General features: G+C 42.5%; 1 protein-coding gene across 2 annotated transcripts in view; it reads right to left on the reverse strand.

Annotated features, from left to right (window-relative positions):
* Positions 1–22,098, reverse strand: part of LOC126278030 (nidogen) — a 297,135-nt gene that overhangs the window by 218,846 nt on the left and 56,191 nt on the right. For both annotated transcript variants that reach the window (XM_049977764.1, XM_049977762.1), the window contains exon 2: positions 14,547–14,759. In XM_049977764.1, the coding sequence (XP_049833721.1) occupies positions 14,547–14,744 (198 nt within the window). In that variant the 5' untranslated portion in view covers positions 14,745–14,759. The remainder of the gene's footprint in view (positions 1–14,546; positions 14,760–22,098) is intronic.

Consider the following 22,098-nt stretch of genomic DNA (forward strand, 5'->3'; position numbering starts at 1 on the left):
AGGAGCTTGTGGCACAACTTGACTAGAAGACGGGATCGGTTGGTAGGACATGTTCTGAGACATCGAGGGATTACCAATTTAGTATTGGAGGGCAGCGCGGAGGGTAAAAATCGTAGAGGGAGACCAAGAGATGAATACAGTAGGCAGATTCAGAAGGATGTAGGCTGCAGTAGGTACTGGGAGATAAGCTTACACAGGATAGAGTAGCATGGAGAGCTGCATCAAACCAGTCTCAGGACTGCAGACCACAAAATCAACAACAACAACAACAACATACCACACCAAACCTGTTACCTTACTGCAAATAAAAGGCGATTGTGACTGTCAGTAAATGTTAGTAATGTTCGATGTAATCTTTTGAAAAGGAAACCAAATGCGAAAACTTCAGCAGCTCGACAACAACTAATAAACTAAATATATGTATAATGATTGGCATGAAATGAGGTAGAGAATACGAAAAAAATGTTTCGTTATAGACGATAGTGTATGTTACGTCAAATGAAAATCAATTTTTGAAAGGTGACAATTGCTAAACGAATTAGGAGCTGTCGGAGAGAAATCCATTAGGCTCTGACTGAATGATTGCTATTGAGCTTTCAGTGATTTAAAACGGTGTATTCAGTATCATTATTTCACGACGTTCTCTAAACATTAGCATTATGGAGACACGTAGAAACATGTATTGCAACGATGGCCGTGACGTTCTCTAAACATTAGCATTATGGAGACACGTAGAAACATGTATTGCAACGATGGCCGTATTGCCATCAACTTATTTAGCACGACACTAATGTTCAAAATGGCAGATTGCCTCACACGCTTATTTAAAGGCTGTAGGAACACGTAAAGACGTTGAAGACTGTAACAAAGGCGAAGAAAATATAAAAATAAACAACGTTAAGATGCCGCCATTACTTCAGACCTCCCTCGTCACATAAACGTAACATAAATATAACAAATGCTAACAATACACCCTTCTGCCAGTACAAAGTCCATTCGCAACAACAGTATCAGTTCGCTTCCTCTAGCTAACGGCCACAGCGTCTTTTGACAGTGCTCGCCACTGGTGCCAGAAAAATGTCGGGGATTGTAAACAACACACTTCCGTCTAAAAGATCTGGAAATTTGAGTCTGGAAAACGTTTAACAGGACGGAACCGTTCATATTTTAAACTTTTTCTCACATGGAATTTTAAGCGTGCAAACAGTGGATGGATTTGAAATGTTTCTGTATTTCGTCTATATTGGTGTTCTGTGTCCTCTTCCGTGGTGTCATGGGGTAGAAACTTCTTGAAAAGTTCCTCCACCAAGTCACTCCATTTTTGGACATCGTCCCTTGTGCTCTTCGAAGAGACAGAATAGAAGAGGCCTGGAATATCAGCATCAGTAGTTGATAGGTGTAAATCAAAATATCATGTTTTCCTTTTTTTATGGCGCAGGTAGTATTCCCATTCTTCCCAGTAGACACAGAAGAAGACCACTGTAACCATGGCCGCCTATTATTTTAAGAAAAGCAGCAAATGGTTCAAATGGCTCTGATCACTATGGGACTTAACATCTGTGGTCATCAGTCCCCTAGAACTTAGAACTACTTAAACCTAACTAACCTAAGGACATCACCCACATCCATGCCCGAGGCAGGATTCGAACCTGCGACCGTAGCAGTCGCGCGGGGAAAAGCATCAACCAGCCACTTTTTATGTATTTTTATTTATGTCAATACGCTTTTCGGGATTTCGCTCATCTTCATATGGCGTTATACATATTTCAATCTTCAGAATGTACATCGTTAAAACATCGACAGCAGTTTGGTTGCTGCAACTGGCTTTCCACTCTGCTTGTTGTTATTCCGATTTTCGTGGTTATGGATGTGACGCAAACACTTTTTCACTTGTATCTTGCACAAAAGCAGTGCAATATTCACGAAACGTCACGGCAACATGGCAGCAACGTTTCACGCTACATCTCGCCTGGTAGTAGACTTAAGAACTTTTACCGCGCCGTACATTGTTGATTACGATTCTGCAAATAACGCACTACACATGGAAATCATCAACCACAGTGTTATACAGAGTTGCAAGACAGTTAACATACCAAAAAGGCAAAATGGCTTTTTTCAAACATTAACCACAGAAACGTTTCCTGAAGCTACTAAACACACGCCTTCTATGATAGTATCAGCGTGTAATAGTGAGCAGCTCTTCACCATCATGAAAGTGTGTTAAGGACGACTGAGCTGTTTCGTATCAGAGTATCATATGAAATGTGTTTCGAGATTGAGTTCCGCTCAATCATTTGCGGACTTACGCAAGGAAAGCTAAAGAAATTAAGAATGAAATAAACTATTCTGACTGATTTCGTGTTTTTTCATTGCGTTCGGTTTCTCACTCAGTGTTGCGTAGAAGTTAGTAGATTGGTGAGTATAGTGATACAGTTTACAGTTGCATTTATTTCATGCCATATTTTATAATCTGTTTGCCATTACGTTCACTGAAATAATCACCCTCATTTAATTACGAACATGTCTGATTACTGTTTCCATATCTCGTCACGATTTTCTGGAAGTAAGTTTTGCTGTTGCCGGGATAGTATCTTCATGTGACTGATCTAGTGAACTCTGTCGTCGGCAGATACTTGACGTTAACCTACTTTCACCGCGCCGCATGGTATAATAGTTATTAATATTTACTTTATCCCTTTTTGTGTTGGCGAGAAAACGTAAAACATGCATGAGGCCTTGAAATTTTGAAGTGATCTCTCCTGAAAAAGACTGAACATCTGAAAGGGTAACATTATTTAGACTTAGCAATATCTGAACAAGGTAAATGTCTATACTGCGAATTAGTAAGGGCATATATAACCACCCTGAAAGATATTTCTTTATGAAAATTCGTCTTTCCCGACCTCCTAAGAAGATAAAGAGATGCTAAACGCTGTTAAGGACAGTCTCAGCCTCAGGATCCCTGAGATTTACAACATCCCTTGTGAGTGTAGTAGCAGTTATATCGGTCAGTCCATCCGTACCGTTTCCGACAGCTGTGCAGAAAATCAACGACATATTAAAAATTGAGAACTAGAGAAATCTAAAGTCGCTGAGCCCAGCCAAAATATTGTTTGGTTCCTGTACAGTGGGATACGGTAATTAAATAGGCTGTAGAAGTAAAGGCGTGCGAGAAGAACTTCAACAGCGACAGCCGATATACACTTACTAGCTATTAAAATTGCTACAAGTGCAGATGATAAACGGGCATTCATTGGACAAATATATTATACTAGAACTGACATGTGATTACATTTTCACGCAATTTGGGTGCACAGATCCTGAGAAATCAGTACCCAGAAGAACCACCTCTGGCCGTAATAACGGCCTGGGCTTTGAGTCAAACAGAGCTTGGATGGCGTGTACAGGTACAGCTGCCCATACAGCTTCAGCACGATACCGCAGTTCATCAAGAATAGTGACTGGCGTATTGTGACGAGCCACTTTTCTCGCCCACAATTGGCCAGACGTTTTCAATTGGTGAGAGATCAGGAGAATGTGCTGGCCAGGGCAGCAGTCGAACATTTTCTGTATCCAGAAAGGCCCGTACAGGGCCTGCAACATGCGGTCGGGCGTTATCCTACTGAAATGTAGCGTTTCGCAGGGATCGAATGAAAGGTAGAGCCACGGGTCGTAACACACCTGAAATGTAACGTCCACTGTTCAAAGTGCCGTCAATGCGAACAAGAGGTGACCGAGACGTGTAACCAATGGCACCACATACCATCACGCCGGGTGATACGCCACTATGGCGATGACGAATACACGCCTCCAATGGGTGTTCACCGCGATGTCGCCAAACACGGATGCGACCATCATGGTGCAGTAAACATAACCTGCATTCATCCGAAAAAATGACGTTTTGCCATTCGTGCACCCAGGTTCGTCGTTGAGTATACCATCGCAGGCGCTCCTGTCTGTTATGTAACGTCAAGGGTAACCGCAGACATGGTCTCTGAGCTGACAGTCCATGCTACTGAAAACGTCATCGAACAGTACGTGCAGATGGTTGTCGTCTTGCAAACGTCCCCATCTGTTGACTCAGGGATCGAGACGTTGCTGCACGATCCGTTACAGCCAAGCGCATAAGATGCCTGTCATCTCGACTGCTAGTGATACGAGGCCGTTGGGATCCAGCACGGCGTTCCGTATTACCCTCCTGAACCCACCGATTCCATATTCTGCTAAAAGTCATTGGATCTCGACCAACGCGAGCAGCAATGTTGCGATGCGATAAACTGCAATCGCGATAGGCTACAATCTGACCTTTATCAAAGTCGGAAACGTGATGGTACGCATTTCTCCTTCTTACATCGGGCAACGCCGGTCAACTGCTGTTTGTGTATGAGAAGTCGGTCGGAAACTTTCCTCATGCCAGCACGTTGTAGGTGTCGCTACCGGTGTCAACCTTGCGTGAATGCTCTGAAAAGCTAATCATTTGCATATCACAGCATCTTCTTCCTGTCGGTTAAATTTCGTGTCTGTAGCACGTCATTTTCGTGGTGTAGCAGTTTTAATGGCCAGTAGTGTAATTTTAGCGGTGCATAGAAGCGAGCTCTCGGTGTGGAGCGGCGGTGCCACCAGCGCAGACGTTTACACCATCCGTGACGGCATTATGTACTTACTGACCAATCCGAAGCCGTCTATGGTCTATATAAGACCACCACAGCAGCAGTTTCGACAGTCAGTTGCTCCTGACGCAGACGATGGAAATAATCGTTGAAAGCTCGAAGTTTAGCCCTGAACTGGCAGAATTAGCGAGACCCCTATCCTTTTCCTTATGCTGAACTGTAAAGCCTCACTGTCTTCTGTACAGCATAACAAGCAAGGAGACACAATACTACCAATTCCCACATGTGTTCCAGCTGTTGTTGTTGTTGTTGTTGTTGTTGTTGTGGTCGTCAGTCCTGAGACTGGTTTAATGCAGCTCTCCATGCTACTCTATCCCGTGCAAGCTTCTTCATCTCCCAGTACCTACTGCAACCTACATCACGATTTTTACCCTTCACGCTGTCCTCCAATACGTAACTGGTGATCCGTTGATGCCTCAGAACATGTCCTACCAACCGATCCCTTCTTCTAGTCAAGTTGTGCCACAAACTCCTCTTCTCCCCAATTCTATTCAATACCTCGTCATTAGTTATGTGATCTACCCATGTAATCTTCATCATTCTTCTGTAGAACCACATTTCGAAAGCTTCTGTTCTCTACTCGTCCAAACTATTTATCGTCCATCTTTCACTTCCATACATGGCTACACTTTCAGAAAATACTTCCTGACACTTAAATCCATACGCGATGTTAACAAAAAATGGCTCTGAGCACTATGCGACTTAACTTCTGAGGTCATCAATCGCCTAGAACTTAGAACTAATTAAACCTAACTAACCTAAGGACATCACACACATCCATGCCCGAGGCAGGATTCGAACCTGTGGTCAGAGCGGTCGCTAGGCTCCAGACTGTAGCGCCTAGAACGGTACGGCCACTGCGGCCGGCTCGATATTAACAAATTTCTCTTCTTCACAAAAGGATTTCCTTGCCATTGCCAGTCTACATTTTATATCTTGCTTCGACCTTCATCAGTTATTTTGCTCCCCAAATAGCAAAACTCCTTTACTACTTTAAGTGTATCTTATGGGAAGTGAGATGCCAAAGGACAGGAGAATTTTAATAATAAAAGATTTAACAAAAAGACCATTTTCTTCTACTGTATAATTTGAAGAAAAAAGCCTTCTACGAACACCATAGCCAGTAAATACAACCTTCTTCGGGATGCGCGGATTTTTGTATGACATACCGGAAAGCTCGTAAACGTATTTACAAAGTGACCTACTACAATCTCATATTTCCTACTGCGTATTAAACTCTTAAAGCTGTCACATGTTTTTATACATGAATGTCATTGTAGTTTTTAGTAATTGGAAAGAACAATTAGACTTGAGATGAGATAGTTCAAACACATTAGTCATATATTTCGGACCCATTAAAATGAATCGGTGTCTACATTACTTGGAATTCCGTGAATTATATTATGGGCACCAAACTACTGACAGTAGCTAAGCACTTCACATTTCTGTCACCTTGATAATAATTTACATATCGAAGCATGCACCACATATCTTTTTTGCGTGCTGCCTTCATGCTGCTGCTTTTATATTGGCCAGCACTGTATAACACGTTACTAACTGTTATCACTTCTCCTGCACCTTTCAGTCGTAGATCGTGGTTTTCAACGAGCTTTCACTAGAGGAAATGCTACAATGAATCAGACATTGGGTGAGATACACACGTTAACGTCAATGGCAAAACAGGAAACCGCAGGATAGATTATCCAGAAGAGCCGTTCCCTAACAGGTTTTCTTGTAACTCTACACGTGCTGATGTCCGATAAACGCCAACTTCGAAGTAACTTACACACAAAGCCTAGGTTTCTAATTCTAACATTTGTAAAACATTCCTTGTAATTTATACGTCAAAGAAAAATGTCCTTAACTGCATACTTTTGGACAATACTGACAGAGCGTAGTACTACTGCAGTTCTCGAAAGGAACTAATCCATTCCGGGAAACAGTGCGCGACGTGAAATTTGCAACATTTCGAAACAGGCACTGCTGCCAAAATGAGAAAAAAATTGAGATAGTCTTCCTGGCTGTATCAGCTTTCCGTTCCCATAAAACGAATGGTTCAAATGGCTCTGAGCACTATGGGACTTAACATCTGAAGTCATCAGTCCCTTAGAACTTAGAACTACTTAAACGTAACTAACCTAAGCACATCACACACATCAATGCCCGAGGCAGAATTCGAACCTACGACCGTAGCAGTCACGCGGTTCCGGACTGAACCGCTTAGAACCGCACGGTCACCGCGGCCGGCCCCATAAATCGATTTAAGGAAATAACTTAAGTCAGGAAGGCTTGCATGGTGTGTCAATATGACGGCCCAAGATTATTGTTTCAGATTGACTGTAGTTATAAACTTCGCGCGTTTCCACAATGAAACTCTGTCTCGAAATCTGGTAGAAAATCCAAAGAGATTGTGATCATAAGTAAAGTATACCAGTGAGAAGACATAATGAACACCTTCACCGTGCGATGGCAATGGTAAAGTTAATAATGATAGTGCCACTACAGCAGAGTTACTAAACACGGATTTCCGACATCCCTTCACCAAAGAAGCAAATACTCCACAATTCGAATCAACAACACTTGTCAACACAAGTAACTTAGAAGCAGATATCCTCCGTGTAGCGAAGCGCTTTAAAATATCGCATAATAAAAGCAAGTTTGTATACTAGTTACGTTTCTTTCAAAGTACTCTGATACAGTACTTAGCAATCATATACTAGCGCTCGCTCGACGAAACATCCTTACCTAAAGAGTGGAAAGTGGCACAAGACATGGCAATATTCAAGAAAGGCTCCGCTGAATTACTGACCCATTATCACACACGTTGATTTGCATTATGATTCTGGAACATAAGCTGTACTCGAACATTATGAATTATCTCGAAGAAAACGATTTATTGACAAACAGCTAACACGGATTCAGAAAACAGAGTTCTCGTGAAACACAACTACTTCTTTATTCATGAGTTCTATCGACAGAGGATCTCAGATTGATTCCATATTTTTAGATTCCCAGAAGGCTTTTGACATGATCCCTCACAAGCGAATTCTAATTAAGTTGTGTGCCTATGGAATATCGTCTCAGTTATGCGACTCGATTAGTGATTTCCTGTCAGAAAAGACACAGCTCGCAGTAACTGACAGAGACCCATCGAGTAAAATAGAAGTGATATTTGGCGTTCCCCAACCAAGTGTTGTTCTCATCTATATAAGTGATTTAGGTGACAATCTCAGCAGCCCTCCAAGATATTTTTACAAATGGAGCTCTCATTTACCATCTTGTAAAGTCATTATATGATCAATCCAACTGCAAAAAGATTTAAACAATATATCTGTCTGGTGCAAAAAGTGGCAATTGACTCTAAATAATGAAGATTGTGAGTCATGCACATGAGTACTAAAATGAATCGGCTAGTTTCGATTAAGGAAAAAACACACAAAAGTAAAGACTGTAAATTCAACTAAATACTTAGGTATTTCAATGACGAAAAAATTAAACTGAAACGATCACATATTGACGGGAAAGCAAAGGAAAGACTACGACCAATTCGCAAAATACTTAGAGAATGCGACAGCTCTACTAAAGAGACTGCCTATACTACACTTTTCTGTCCACTTCTGGGGTATCGCTGCGTGATATGGGATCCGCACGAGATAGAATCGAAGGAAGACATTGAAAAAGTTCCAACAAGGGGACCTCCTTTTGTATTATTGCGGTGTAGAGGGGAGAGTGCCACGGATATGATACGCATTTGACGTGGTAATCAATAAAACAACAGGCGTTTTTCGTTGTAGGTAGATATTCTCACGAAATTTCAATCACCAACTTTCTCCTCCGAATGTGAAAATATTTTGTTGGCGTCCACCAACATAGAGAGAAATGATCATTGTAATAAAAAGAGAAATCAGAGCTCGTACGGAAAGATTTAAGCGTCCGTTTTTTCCGTGCACTGTTCGAGAAAGGAACGGTAGAGAAACAACTTGCCGGTGGTTCGACGAACTCTCTGCCAGGCACTTAACTTTCAATTGGACAATAATCGTTTGGATGTAGATGTACTTACGAGTGACTATCAGGTATGACTGTGGCAGATTTCTCTCGACAGATGTTTCATCCGTTGAAAATAGTGCAATTCTGCTTTGAGACACTTGAAACAACACGTGTGCCAAGTTAAACAACGCATCATCTACATCTCCATGGATACTCTGGAAATCACATTCAAGTGCCTGGCAGAGGGTTCATCGAACCACCTTCCCAATTCTCTATTATTGCAATCTCGTATAGCGCGTGGAAAAAATGGACACCTATATCTTTCCGTACGAGCTATGATTACCCTTGTTTTATTGTTGTGATCGTTCCTCCCTATGTAGGTCAGTGTCAATAAAATATTTTCGCATTCGGAGGAGAAAGTTAGTGATTGGAATTTCGTGAGAAGATTCCGTCGCAACGAAAATCGCCTTTCTTTTAATGATTTCTAGCCCAAATCCTGTATCATTTCTGTGACACTCTCTCCCATATTTCGCGATAATACAAAACGTGCTGCCTTTTTTTTGAAACTTTTCCGATGTACTCCGTCAGTCCTATCTGGTAAGGGTCCCACACTGCGCAGCCGTATTCAAAAAGAGGACGGGCAGGCGTAGTGTACGCAGTCTCCTTAGAAGATCTGTTACATTTTCTAAGTGCCCCGCCAATAAAACAGTCTTTGGTTAGCCTTCCCCACAACACTTTCTATATGTTCCTTCCAATTTAAGTTTTTCGTAATTTTAATTCCTAGGTATTTAATTGAATTTACGACCATTATATTTGGTTGTTTTATCGTGTAACCGAAGTTTAACGGATTCCTTTTAGCAGTCATGTGGATGACCTCACATTTTTGGTTATTTACGGCCAAATGTCACTTTTCGCACCATTCCGATAGTTCTTCTAAATCGTTTTGCTGTTTGTTTTGATCTTCTGATGACTTTATTAGTTGATAAACGACAGCGTCATCTGTAAGCAACCGAAGACGGCTGCTCAGATTGTCTCCCAAATCGCTTATATAGATAAGGAACAGCAAAGGACCTATAACACTACACCTTGGGGAACTCCAGTAATCACTTCTGTTTTACTCGATAACTTTCCGTCAATTACTACGGACTGTGACAGGAAATCACGAATGCAGTCACATAACTAAGACGATATTCCATAAGCACGCAATTTCATTACAAGCCGCTTTTGTAGCACAATATCAAAAAACGCCTTCTGGAAATCCAGAAATACAGAATCAGTCTGAAATCCTTTGTCAATAGAACTCAACACTTCATGTGAATAAAGAGCTAGTTGTGTTTCACAGGAACGAAGTTTTCTAAACCCATGTTGACTGTGTGTCATTTACCATTTACTTCGAGATAATTCATAATGTTCAAACAGAATATATGTTCTAAACTCCTGCTGCATATCGACGATAACGATATGGGCCTGTAGTTTAGTCGATTACTCCTACTACCTTTCTTGGAATATTGGTGTGATCTGTGCAACTTTCCAGTCTTTGGGTACGGATCTTTCGTCGAGCGAACAGTTGTATATGATTGTTAAGTATGGAGCTAATGCATCATTCCGATAGGAACCTAATTGGTATACAGTCTGGACCAGAAGAGTTGCTTTTATTAAGTGATTTGAGTTATGCAGGCACTCAAAGCGTCTTACACAAAACAAGAACGGGTGAATGAGCCTGAGTCTGTGTAGTTTAAAAAGAACACTAAAATGATCGCCTGTTGTTGATGGCCGGAAATCCCTATGTAAGGTGGTATCGTTCCATTTAGGAGAAAAACATAATACGTCTAGTATTATAATTAGAAACTGTTTTCGTCTTGAGACAGCAGAAGGTCCGCAGCTCGTGGTCGTGTGGGAGCGTTCTCGCTTCCCGCGCCCGGGTTCGATTCCCGGCGGGGTTAGGGATTTTTTCTGCCTCGTGATGACTGGGTGTTGTGTGATGTCCTTAGGTTAGTTAGGTTTAAGTAGTTCTAAGTTCTAGGGGACTGATGACCACAGACGTTAAGTCCCATAGTGCTCAGAGCCATTTGAACCATTTGACAGCATGAGCTACGGCTCACAAATTAGCGAGAATTTATTCATGTAATATTTGAAAATGAGGGCACCTAGCGGCTGCTGACAAACTTTACACACAATTTCAAAGTCTTACGAAACATTTTCTCGCTGAGACCCACAAGTAAGTGTACTACATTTTCGCTGCTCATGTAGTAAAACTTGAGCATCAGGCACGACGTTTTAGTTTGTTCCTTCTTTGCTACTAACTACGTTCGGAACACGTTTTGCAGACAGTATCCACACACACCACCAGAGCCGATTCGAGAACTTTTTTTGGCACAAGCGACTTATAATTTGGTGCCCCCTCCCCCCCCTCTCTTTCCCTTTTTCCTCGAACACTTTCTCCCGCGTCAGTCTTCGCCAATAATTGTAACACACAATGTACACAAATCTTACACTTAGATGCGCATGGTACCCCTCTCAGCATGGTGCCACTAGCGGTGAGTTGTGTCGCTTGGGACTTAAACCGGCCCTGCATTCCACTGAATGAGGACATATATTTAGGGAGATATGACGTTATAAACATGGATGTTAGATTCCTTAAAGAGTCGTGGTGGGGTTTACTGGTTAGTTACTAACTTCTGTACCGTTACGGGTTTAACGCAATTGGTGAAAAATTCAAAAAAATATGAACTCTGCACTCTGCGTCGACACACTCGTTTAAAAGACGTGCTTCGGAAGTCTGTGTACATAACAGCCTGTAGGTGTTCCTTCTGAGGCAGTAGGGAAGAGAGAATGTGGGCTCGGATGGTGGCTCTAAGTTTGCAGGCAGGTATAGGTTCGTTCGAGATACGGTTATAATCCTTGGAATCACGCGAAGGCGTTAGACGCAGGCATTCTCCTAGTTCCCGTGGCTTGTGTTGATCGAAGGCTGTTTAAGTGGCGGCCAATGGACGGTTGCAACTAGTTTCGACTGATCAAAGGAACTTCTTTTGTCTAACTGCAAATCTTTTAATAACGCTGCTCCAAAGCAATCAGTTCATGCACACGCGTAGCTTTTTGTGTTGAGCCTTCTCGTTGAAGAAAATAAGTGTTAAGTTCCTGGTAGCGCTGTAGGAACAGTACATTTCAACCTTGTTAAAATTTAATACACCTCAGTGTAATTTTATTCCCCTAAGCGATTTTTCTGGAAAATGTGTTGCATAGAACTATCCTAGGTAATAAATGCAAAATAATCTCACTATCCTCTGTTGACTTCACTTTCAAAATGAATAAATGTTCCCTCCTCCGTATAAGGATTGGATCACAACAGCCAGTAATTGTGGCTCATTGTTATAAAGACATGCACACATTAACTTGGCTCACTTTAGAGGAGAGGTGGCATAGATGTAAATATGCTTGCTATACTGTTACAAATATATTGGATAAATTAAGTTGCATTTTAGAGTAATAACCAGTAGTCGCACTGCAGCCACTCCCTACCAACTAACTCAGCGATAATTTATCTTCAAATCAGGTGATTTCCAGCACTTGTAACGTATGGCAATTTACTAAATTGTAGTTTATTAAAATTGGTTCTAAATTCCTGCAATGTATTGTCAACCAGACACAAAATTAGTGTTACCAAATCGACGAGACAAGCTTATCAAATTTGTCTCATACACATATAATCAAAATATTTAAAAGAAAATAGAATGTTGATGAGGAAAGAGGTGTCAGGAATAATTTAGAAACTTCTTCAGTTAACATGTTCTATCACGTCTTCACTTTAAGAAGTGCCGATCACAAGTTATTCGTCATCATAGATATTTTTGAAAAACCTGCAACTGTATTCCTTATTTAAATAATGAAACACTGCACCACTTTTTTTTTTTTTTCGTGCTTAGCACGACGCGTTTCGAGAACTTCCCATTGCCATTACAAAATATTTACAGAAGTATTTTGTGTGTTGTTCTGCCTTTTTTGCACTGTAGCAGTCGTCTTTTTAGACTATAAGATACTATGCCTCCTCCATTATACCGACAACCACACACACGTAAACCATCGATCATATTGTTTATGAACTTTCACACTGGATTTGTGGGTACCTCACAACCGCAATGACGATATACACTACTGACCATTAAAATTGCTACACCAAGAAAAAATGCAGATGATAAACAGGTATTCATTGGAGAAATGTATTATACTAGAACTGACATGTGATTACATTTTCACGCAATTTGGGGGCATAGATCCTGAGAAATCAGTACCCAGAACAATCACTTCTGGCCGTAATAACGGCCTGGGCATTGAGATAAACAGAACTTGAATGGCGTGTACAGGTACAGCTGCCCATGCAGCCTCAACAGGATACGACAGTTCATCGAGAGTAGTGACTGGTGTATTGTGATGAGCCAGCTGCTCGGCCACCATTGGCCAGACGTTTTCAATTGGTAAGAGATCTGGAGAACGTGCTGGCCAGGGCAGCAGTCGAACATTTTCTGTATCCAGAAAGGCCCGTACAGGACCTGCAACATGCGGTCGTGCATTATCCTGCTGAAATGTAGGGTTTCGCAGGGATCGAATGAAGGGTTGAGCCACGGGCCGTAACACATCTGAAATGTAACGTCCACTGTTCAAAGTGCCGTCAATGCGAACAAGAGGTCACCGAAAGGTGTAACCAATGGCACTCCATACCATCACGCCAGATGATACGTCAGTATGGCGATGACGAATACACGCCTCCAATGTGCGTTCACCGCGATGTCGCCAAACACGGATGCGACCATGTAATCAGAACCTGGTTTCATCCGAAAAAATGACGTTTTGCCATTCGTAGACCCTGGTTCGTCGTTGAGTACACCATCGCAGGCACTCCTGTCTGTGATGCAGCGTCAAGGGTAACCGCAGCCAGGGTCTCCGAGCTAACAGTCCATGCTGCTGCAAACGTCGTCGAACTGTTCGTGCAGGTGGTTGTTGTCTTGCAAACGTCACCATCTGTTGACTCTGTGATCGAGACGTTGCTGCACGATCCGTTACAGCCTTGCGGATAAGATACCTGTCATCTCGACCGCTAGTGATTCGAGGCCGTTGGAATCCAGCACGGCGTTCCGTATTACCCTCCTGAACCCACAGATTCCATATTCTGCTAACAATCATTGGATCTCGACCAACGCGAGGAACAACGTCGCGATACGATAAACCGCAATCGCTATAGGCTACAATCCGACCTTTGTCAGAGTCGGAAACGTGATGGTACGCATTTCTCCTCCTTACACGAGGCATCACAACAACGTTTCACCAGGCAACGCCGATCAGCTACTGTTTGTGTATGAGAAATCGGTTGGAAACTTTCCTCATGTTAGCACGTTGTAGGCGTCGCCACCGGCGCCAACCTTGTGTGAATGCTCTGAAAAGCTAATCATTTGCATATCACAGCATCTTCTTCCTGTCGGTTAAATTTCGCGTCTGTAGCACGTCATCTTCGTGGTGTAGCAATTTTAATGGCCGGTAGTGTATTACAGTGCAAGAGAGGCAGAACACACATACAAACATGATACGAAATACTTATGCAAATATTTATATTTGAGAATGAGAACAAATTCACGGAGCGCGCAGTGCTAAGTACAAGAAAAATACGTATACCAGGTGCACTGTTTGATCATTTACATCAGAAACGTTTGAGGACCCCGAAGAGAGCGAAGCTGTCATTAGCGCTGCAGGTGGTCAAACTCAGAGGTTTCTGACGGTAGAACAAATCGCGAAGCTGCGCATGCGCAATAGAGTCAGTTTGACATGGGTCGCACTCGTTTGTGATACCTTCACTCGAACGACCCTCGTAACTGGTTAGTGGGAAATCAGGGTACTCACGAAGATGGTGTCGTAGACCTCGCCGTAGAAGACGATGGGCGTGAGGAGGCGGATGTCTGCGCTGGAGACGTCCTGCTGGTGCCGGGGCAGCAGCGTGTCCACCCCCTCGCCGTGCGGCAGCAGCTGGTCGCGGGGCACGCCGGCCGCCAGGGACGCCGCCCCCACCAGGAACAGCGCGCACGCCCACAGCCACCTCATGCTCTGCGTCTGAGTCTGCAAACAGACGACATGCGGCCGTGGAACTACAAGCACCAACAACTGAGGCGCGAGCGCGTACGCCAAATACGCTACACCAAACATTATATCACACATACTCGTTTGACGTTAGTAGTTGCTACTCTCAGCGTCGAAGGCACCAAACGACGGAGTAGCTACCTATTTTTTCCCTTAAAAGTCCCGTGGGAACTTCTGAGGCAAAGGTACCAGGTAACAGAACAAACCACTGTGCATAGCGATACCATATAAAGACTTGTGTATTGTGTGTATAGAACCGGGGACCTAGAAACACTGGGGCGAATTATCATTCCTCCCATAATGCCGCACCATATATTAACCCGCCAAGGTCGCTGATGTTCCACTTGTCGCAACCATCGTGGATTTTCCGCGTATTATGCCGGTTTACGTTACCACTGTTGGTGAATCACGCTTCGTCGCTAAATAGAACGCGTGGAAAAAATCTGCCATCGTCCCGTAATTTCTCTTGTACCCAGTGGCAGAACTGTACACGCCGTTCAAAGTCGTCGCCATGCTATTCCTGGTGCATAGAAATATGGTACGGGTGCAATCGATGTTGACGTAGCATTTTCAACATCGCCGTTTTTGAGATTCCCGATTCTCGCGCAATTTGTCTGCTACTGATGTGCGGATTATCCGCGACAGCAGTTAAAGCGCCTGCTTGGGCATCATCATTTCTTGCAGGCCGTGGTTGACGTTTCACATGTGGCTCAACACTTCCTGTAACTATCCGGCGAACGGTCCGGACTCTTGGATGATGTCGTCCAGGATACCGAGCAGCTTACATAGCACACGCCCGTTGGGCATTTTGATCACAATTGCCATACATCAACACGCTATCGACCTTTTCCGCAATTGGTAAACGGTCCATTTTAACATGCACTGGCGGAATGTTACGTGATACCACGTACTTATACGTTTGCGACTATTACAGCGCCATCTATCATAAACCGGAAAAAGTGGTCCAACTAAAACATTCATATTTCTTTGCGTACTACACGAATATGTAATAAAAAATGGGGGTTCCTATTTTTAAAAACGCAGTTGATATCCGTTTGATTTATGGCAGCACCACCTAGCGGGCCAACCATAGCGCCATCTGGTTTCCCCCTTCAAGCTAGACAAGTTTCGTTCTTTGTAGTTTCTTCGTTTGACGCTTATTTCGTGAGATATTTGGCCCGGTCACGATCAATGCTCCACCCTGTATATATATATGCAGATCGTAACAACACCAAGAACATAACACTGCGGCATTGTCCTAGTCAAACTAAGATCTGTTCTCTATTTGTTCGCACTGAATAAGATGCTTCAGTTTTCTGTTTTCATGACACGATGCGAACGATTCATGAGCTTCATGGAGGAAAATAAATACGACTTTTTGCCTTATTTTTATTTCTTTGCCAATTTAGTTACGGTTACGTTTAAATACTATCGATTTCAAAGTCAGAAGGCTTCATCTAAACGCACAAAGGAGCCGGAATCGAAGTACATGTACCCGTAAAATGCTCTGAGCACGAGTTAGTCATTGAATACCGGAAACTCTGACATTTCAACGAAAAACGTGCAGCATGATTGGCAGAGTTCATAGTAATTTGTAGTTCATGGTACGATTTGCTTGTAACATGTAAAAGAGAACTGCTTTAAATACACCTAGAAAAAATACGTTGAAGTTAAGACATCATAATGAAATCTACAACTTCGCTGACATAGATGTGGGTGTATGAGAGAAAAAGTAAATGGTTGCCGGCGGGAATGCCCTCGAAACTCAATGGCGTCTCAAGACGACAACGTGAGGCAGCGCATTGAACCTATATGACAATGGCTCCTTAACATCTCATGTTGACTCGCTGTCACTTAAACCCAAAATGAAAACATATTCAGCCGGATAAGATAACTGGATACATTCACAGGTTTGATGTCTGCAATGTCCAGGGCGAGGGAACTCTTTTTCTATCCAGGCCTCAGTGCAGTGGGCGCCCAAAAATTATCCAGCCAGGCAATGACGGTGGATGTGTGCCACAGACGAAGTTCCACAGTCCGTCACTGACAGGCACAAAATAAAAATAAAAAATCTTTCATCCCATGCTAGTAGTGTCCCACTTCACGATTCACTCGTCGAAGAGCTGTTCGTACACACAAATTTGCAAGTTTTAACCACAAAAGAAAGGTGTCTGGCGCGAAAACGGTTTCGCTTAATAAATTCGAAAAGAAAAGTTGATAGGCCCTTGACCTTTCTCTAATAACTATCCCACAGACCATTATAAAGTTACACAAACACATGACTAATAAAATATTTACTGTGCCTTTGTTTTGCGTCATCAGTGGCTATAACTGGGAGCTAACCTTTGTCCATCTGTCACTGCAATTACTTTCCGCTGAACATTGGAAAATTTCCTAGCAGCTATCTAGTTGCCTCTGACTAGCACTACGAACTGGTAAAGCTTCACAGCAGTCGGTTTGCGTTTCTACAAGGGTAATCCCAAAAGAAAGGTCTGCTATTTTTTATAAGCAAGTAGACCTGTTTATTTCTACAATGGTTTACATCAGTTTACAGCTTGAACACTTGGCTATTTTTCGACATAATCACCATTTCTGACGATGCATTTTTGCAGACTCTCTGGCAGTTTTTGTATGCCCATGTCATTCCAGCTCGCCGCCGTGCCGTTCAGAAAGTTATCAACCTCACGTTTCACCCCGTCGTCGGAGCTGAATCGTTTTCCGGCCAAATGTTCTTTTAACGTAGGGAACTGGTGATAGTCACTGGGTGCCAAGTCAGGACTATAGGGGGGTGGGTGATTATGTTCCACTCAAACTGTTGCAGGAGAGCAACGGTTTGCTGAGCGATGCGTGGGCAAGCGTTGTCATGGAGCATGTGTTCGCTCTTGCTCAGCATTCTTCTTCTCCGGTTCTGAATTGCCCGTTCGAGTTGTTTCAGAGTCTCACAGTACCTGTAAGCGTTAATTGTGGCCCCAGCGATTCAGCTCCGACGACGAGGTGAAAGAAGAGGTTCATAACTTTGTGAACAGCATGGCGGCGAGCTGGTATGACATGGGCATACAAAAACTGCCAAAGAGTCTGCAAAAATGCATCGTCAGAAATGGTGATTATGTAAAAAAAAATAGCTAAATGTTCATGCTGTATACTGATGTAAACCATTGTAAAATAAACAGGTCTATGTAGTTATAAAAAAAAATAGGAGACCTTACTTTTGGGATAGCCTCGTATGTTTAGTATTTCAGTTGTGGTCTTGCCACAAACATATTGTTTCTTAACATACGGACGTTCACTATCAGTTTAAGCTGTCTTTATGGTCATGAGCAACCAGTTATTGCGTCTCCTGGTAACCTTGTCCCGTGAAATTTTCTCAAGAACATTACTCACAGGCAGTGCGTTTCATTCACTCGATTTTAGCTTCAAACAATGGTGCTCCATTTGAAATAAACCACGCCTACTCTCCTCAGACAATTCTATTACAATTCTATTTCCACATCTCGTTTACAGGTAATGCTGTACTCCAAACCTATGGTTACAGCAACTAGATTAGTATTCAACATCGTCAGTTTTTGTTGTTGAAAAGATTTGTTTGTCTTCCATGTAATATTAACAAATAGTGAAACTCCTTGTTTCTTGTGCGTTTTCTGCTTATTTGATGCATCTTCTTCTTCTCCTTAGCTGCCTCTTTGGCCTGGGAGATAATAAGCATTCTCTACATTCCTCCACCAGTCATGTCGTCAGTTCCTGTCCTTGGTGGCCCATTCTCCCTTTTTCAGGCCTGTCGCCTCCGTATTCCTGTTACTGTCAGCCTTCCATCTTGTCTGCGGTCTTTCTCGGCTCCTTCTGCCTTCCACGGATGCTGAGAATGCTACGCAGGGTAGTCCTTCCTCTTCCATCCTAATCACCTCATCTTCCCACATCAGTCTTCTTTTTTTCATCCTTCGGCCAATATCAGTTTGTAAGTATAGCTCTGCCAGTTCCTGGTTTTTTAGTATCCCTCGTTCCTGTGACTGGGATGCCCCTTGGGGCCAAATATTTTCCTTAACATCTTCCTCTCGGAAACTAGCGGTTTTTGTTCATCTGTTTTCCTTAATGTAACTGCTTCGGACTCATACAGAGCTTCGTGTGAGCCGCTCTTTAATAGACCCGTTGGATTTTCTAAGTGTGCTGCCAGTAAATCGCGGTCTTTAGTTCGCTTTCCCCACAGCGTTAATTTTGTGATCGTTCCAAGTTAAGTTATTCGTCATTGCAATCCATGAATGCTTAGTTGAATTCACAGCCTTTAGATTTGTTTGATTTATTGTGTAGCCTAAATGCGGAGGATTCTTTTCAGTACTCATGTACATGGCTTCACACTTTCCGTTATTTAGGATAAACTGTCACTTTTCGCTCCATACAGATATCTCGTCTAAATTATTTTACAAATTGTTTTCATCATCTGCTGGCTTTAAAAGACGGTAAATGACAGCATCATGTGCAAACAATCTAAGATGGCTGCTCAGACTGTCTCATTAATCGTTTACGTAGATTGGGGACAGCAGACGTCCTGTAACACTTCCTTGCGGAACGCCAGATGTCACTCCCATGTACTCGGTTTTCTCATCGTTAATTTGTAACCTTACTTTTCTGAGCTGCAAGTCCTGTATATTGTCACTTGTTACAACAACACCATCCTCTTTGTTATTACTCAGTCTTATTACAGGAGGATATAATAATTTTTTGGTTCTCAGTCCATCTTTTCGAATGTGTGTGAATTCCTAAGGGACCAAACTGCTCAGGTCACCGGTCCCTAGACTTACACACTATTTGAACTAACTTACGCTAAGAACAACTCACACACATCCATGCCAGATGGAGGACTCGAAACTACGGCAGAAGGGGCCGTACAATCTCTGACACGGTGCCTCAAACCGCGCGACCGCTCCGCGTGGCTGTCAATATTTTCTCCAATTAAATTATAAAGTATTGGAGATAATGCGTCTTCTCCTTTACGACCAGTTCTGACTTCAAAATGATCTGACATTCCTGGACTGATCTTTGCTCTGCAATCTGCACTAGAAGTACAAATTTTTGCAAACCTTAAACTCATTCAAGACGTTGATATTCGTGCCCCTATGTATGCTGTTACAAGCTTTTTTTTTTCAAGTGGATAAAAACATGAGATTGTCATCGTTAGGTTCCCCACCTTTCTCGGTTACATGTCTAAGTGTAGAAGAGAAGTCTTCCGAAGTAAGAGTGATTTCTAGTGTGCCGCAGGGGAGTGTCGTAGGGCCGTTGCTATTCACAATATACATAAATGACCTTGTGGATAACATCGGAAGTTCACTGAGCATTTTTGGGGATGAGTATATCGAGAGGTTGTAACAATGGAAAATTGTACTGAAATGCAGGAGGATCAGCAACGAATTGACGCATGGTGCACGGAATGGCAATTGAATCTCAATGTAGACAAGTGTAATGTGCTGCGAATACATAGAAAGAAAGATCCTTTATCATTTAGCTACAATATAACAGGTCAGCAACTGGAAGCAGTTAATTCCGTAAATTATCTGGGAGTACGCATTAGGAGTGATTTGAAATGGAATGATCGTATAAAGTTGATCGTCGGTAAAGCAGATGCCACACTGAGATTCATTGGAAGAATCCTAAGGAAATGCAATCCGAAAACAAAGGAAGTAGGTTACAATACGCTTGTTCGCCCACTGCTTGAATACTGCTCAGCAGTGTGGGATCCGCACCAGATAGGGTTGATAGAAGAGATAGAGAAGATCCAACGGAGAGCAGCGCGCTTCGTTACGGGATCATTTAGTAATCGCGAAAGCGTTTCGGAGATGATAAACTCCAGTGGAAGACTCTGCAGGAGAGACGCTCAGTAGCTCGGTAGGGGCTTTTGTTGTAGTTTCGAGAATATACCTTCACCGAGGTGTCAAGCAGAATATTGCTCCCTCCTACGTATATCTCGCGAAGAGACTATGAGGATAAAATCAGAGAGATTAGAGCTCACACGGAGGCATACCGACAATCTTTCTTTCCACGAACAATAAGAGACTGGAAGGGAGAACCGATAGAGGTACTCAAAGTACCCTCTGCCACACACCGTCAGGTGGCTTGCGGAGTATGGATGTAGATCGATCTATACTTTCTGAATACATATTAATAGTCCTCTATAATTCCTTCTGCAGTTTGGATCATTTACTTCAGCAGGCACCGAGATATGTCTTTGTAATTTACATTAATGAGTGCAGTCACTCTATAATTATCACAAACCAGGGGTCTTTCTTTTTTTTAGTATACGGCGGATTATGGCCATTTTCCAGTCGTCAGTCAATCTTTCAAATTCCCAAACATAGTTTAACAATTTCGTAATTAATTTAACCAGTACCGGTTCTCCATTCGTTATTAGCTTCCTTGCAATTTGATTTTTGCCGAAAGCCTTATTGTTTGTTTGTTTTTTTACGTTTTCGATTGTCGTATTTCTTCTTCAGTGGGTGTTTCCACTTTGCTGTCTACGGCATCTGCTACTACACATGGAAGAGCCGCAGTGGCGTCATCACAGTTTAGTAGTTCTGCGAATTACTCTGCACGTCGCCGTTCTACGTCCATGTCATTTGTGAAAATCTTCCCCTGTGCGTCTTTCAAGAACTGTTTCCTTTTTCTTACATTTTGTGTTATTTTCTTTACCTTTTCACTCACTCGTCTTGTCCTGTGATAGAGTCCTCCTAGGGTTCATCTATTAGCTCCTTGTAATATTTACGTTTTCCTGCCTTCCTTGTTCAGATATACTTGTCTTTTATGTCCTGATCCCTCGTATTTTCTAATTAGATAATGAAAATATGGGTGGACAGTAAATGGGAAAGAGACAGACATGTTTACGCCAGAAGCAGAAATCTGACACCCTATACATTCCATATGAGAATATTTTCCTTACCCTCAACTACAACGCATTATCAATAGTGAACTCCAAGTCCCATTTCTCCATTTGCTGTGCAAATCCCGTTCTCAACTTCTCTTTAATTTCTGCCGTTCAGTTTTCAACGCTGAAGGTAATAATTGTGATAAACAGCATTCTTGTAACGTATGTAATCGCAATGTCTGAACTTTTAGTACATATGCACCGTTCCATCCCGAGCTACTCGTAAAATGTCCGTAGTTTGCCAATATTGCCACAGAGGAATGAATTTCGACGTCATTCTCAAACAAGTCTACGTCTAACCCCTTCCGCCAACCATCTGTAATTTCCGTGTCGAGTGTTAGACCTAACTTGACTGCATTAATGACACTCATCGGCTGTGTGGCCTGCTCATACTTTGTGTTTTCCTACCAA

Source organism: Schistocerca gregaria, chromosome 6 (genome assembly GCF_023897955.1).
Source record: "Schistocerca gregaria isolate iqSchGreg1 chromosome 6, iqSchGreg1.2, whole genome shotgun sequence".
In the NCBI taxonomy this organism is placed as follows: domain Eukaryota; kingdom Metazoa; phylum Arthropoda; class Insecta; order Orthoptera; family Acrididae; genus Schistocerca; species Schistocerca gregaria.